This window comes from Austrofundulus limnaeus, unplaced genomic scaffold, assembly GCF_001266775.1.
Source record: "Austrofundulus limnaeus strain Quisiro unplaced genomic scaffold, Austrofundulus_limnaeus-1.0 Scaffold1522, whole genome shotgun sequence".
NCBI lineage: Eukaryota > Metazoa > Chordata > Actinopteri > Cyprinodontiformes > Rivulidae > Austrofundulus > Austrofundulus limnaeus.
This window is the reverse complement of record NW_013953924.1, coordinates 43,470-45,308: the sequence shown is the minus strand read 5'-3', so window position 1 is coordinate 45,308 and position 1,839 is coordinate 43,470. Positions and strand designations below refer to the sequence as shown.

At 41.0% G+C, this 1,839-nt stretch overlaps 1 protein-coding gene across 1 annotated transcript in view; it reads left to right on the top strand.

Moving 5' to 3' along the window:
- Positions 1-1,372, top strand: part of riok1 (RIO kinase 1 (yeast)) — a gene marked incomplete in the record, with an annotated part of 9,929 nt that extends 8,557 nt beyond the window's left edge. The window contains 5 exon segments of the mRNA XM_014032727.1: positions 224-289; positions 365-481; positions 563-616; positions 688-807; positions 1,026-1,372. Coding sequence (XP_013888181.1) covers positions 224-289; positions 365-481; positions 563-616; positions 688-807; positions 1,026-1,136 — 468 coding nt within the window.
- Positions 1,373-1,839: the final 467 nt, after the last annotated feature.

The following is a 1,839-nucleotide window of genomic DNA, read 5'->3' as shown; positions in this document are numbered from 1 at the left end:
AGAATTCCTGTAGACCCGTGTAGACGTCTATAGACCCTTGTAGAACCATGTAGATGTCTGTAGACCCCTGTAGAATTCCTGTAGACTCTTGTAGAACCCTGGAGACATCCTGTAGACTCCTGTAGAATCATGTAGATGTCTGTAGACCTGTAGACCCCTGTAGAACCATGTAGACCAGGTGTGAAAAGAAACTCAAGCAGTTTGTCTCTGATTGGTCCACCAGGTGATGGCGATTGCCACAGAGCGAACGTCTCAGCAGACATCGGATCAGGACCGAGTGGATGAGGAGGTGATGTTCCAGTTCCTGGTGGTCGTGCTTCACCTCTGACCTCTGACCTCTGACCTGTGGCTCCTCCCCCTGCAGGTGTTTAAGAAGGCCTACATTCCCCGGACGCTGACAGAAGTGGACAACTACGAGCGGGATGTGGACCTGGTGAGATCCATGGAAGGGAACTTTGCTGACAGTGGACACCAGGACCACGTAAGACACTGTCCCAAAGTCCTGATCCAGCTTTGATCTGGTCCAGGTTTTAGTGACTGAAGGTGGTGTTGTTCTCCTCAGGTTCTGTACCGGACCCTGACAGGCCTGAAGAAGGATCTGTCTGGAGTTCAGACGGTACAGTTTCTGTCTTTCTGTTCCTGGTTTTGGGTCAACGGGACCCTGACCTCTGTTTGGTTCCTCACCAGGTTCCTGAACTGCTCGAAGGTCAGCGGTCTTCATCAGAGGAGGAGGAGGAGGAGGACGAGGAGGAGGAGGAAGAAGAAGCAGAGGAGGAAGGGCAGCAGGAAACAACGATGGACCGAAAGGTTTTTAATAATTAAGATTTTTTTAACAGTAATAATTAATTTAAATAATAATAAAAAATGATACAAAACAAAGATTTACGTATTTAGTTAAGTATTTGTATTCATCTAAGTATTATTATTTGTACTTCTACTTCTATATGCATCCATAGTTGAAGGTGTGCCTCTGTCCTGTGTTGTTGTGGAACGCTTCAGGTTCTTCTTCACACGTGTGTTTTCAGGAGAGGAAGAGGATGGTGAAGGAAGCTCAGAGAGAGAAGAGGAAGACTAAAGTACCCAAACACATGAAGAAGAGGAAGGAGAAGGTGGCCAAGATGAAAAAGGGCCGATGACTTCCTGTGGGTCCTTTCATTCTGGTTTTATTAAACCTTTATTTTACCAGGTGACACATGAAGAACAGGTTCTTATGTAGTGTCAGCCTGGGGTCAAAGGTCACTCAGCCAATCAGCTGCCTGGGCAGAGATGAGGCAGCCAATCATAGTTCAGATGTGTCAGTCAGCCTCGTCTCCATGCTTCAACTTCAACAACCGGTCTGATTTTTGTCTGTAAATAAAGTTTTATAAACAGATTTAGGCCTTTGGAGTTTTTTTTTCACTCAAAAACAAAAAACAAAACAAACCATGAGTTGTTTTTAGCATTTTGTTTGATGTTCTGATCCATGTCAGCATCAGAACATCACGAGAAATTAGGATTTAATTTACTGATTTAATCTATTCATCTACAGAGAAATAAACCTTCTCATTTTTATCTTAGAGAAACTAAATCAACTCACAGATTACTGTTATAGATTAGTCAGATTATATGTACAGATTACAGTTATAGATTAAATTCATAGATTATATGTACAGATTACAGTTATAGATTATATGTACAGATTACAGTTATAGATTAAATTCATAGATTATATGTACAGGTTACAGTTATAGATTATATGTACAGATTACAGTTATAGATTAAATTTATAGATTATATGTACAGATTACAGTTATAGATTAAATTCATAGATTATATGTACAGGTTACAGTTATAGATTAT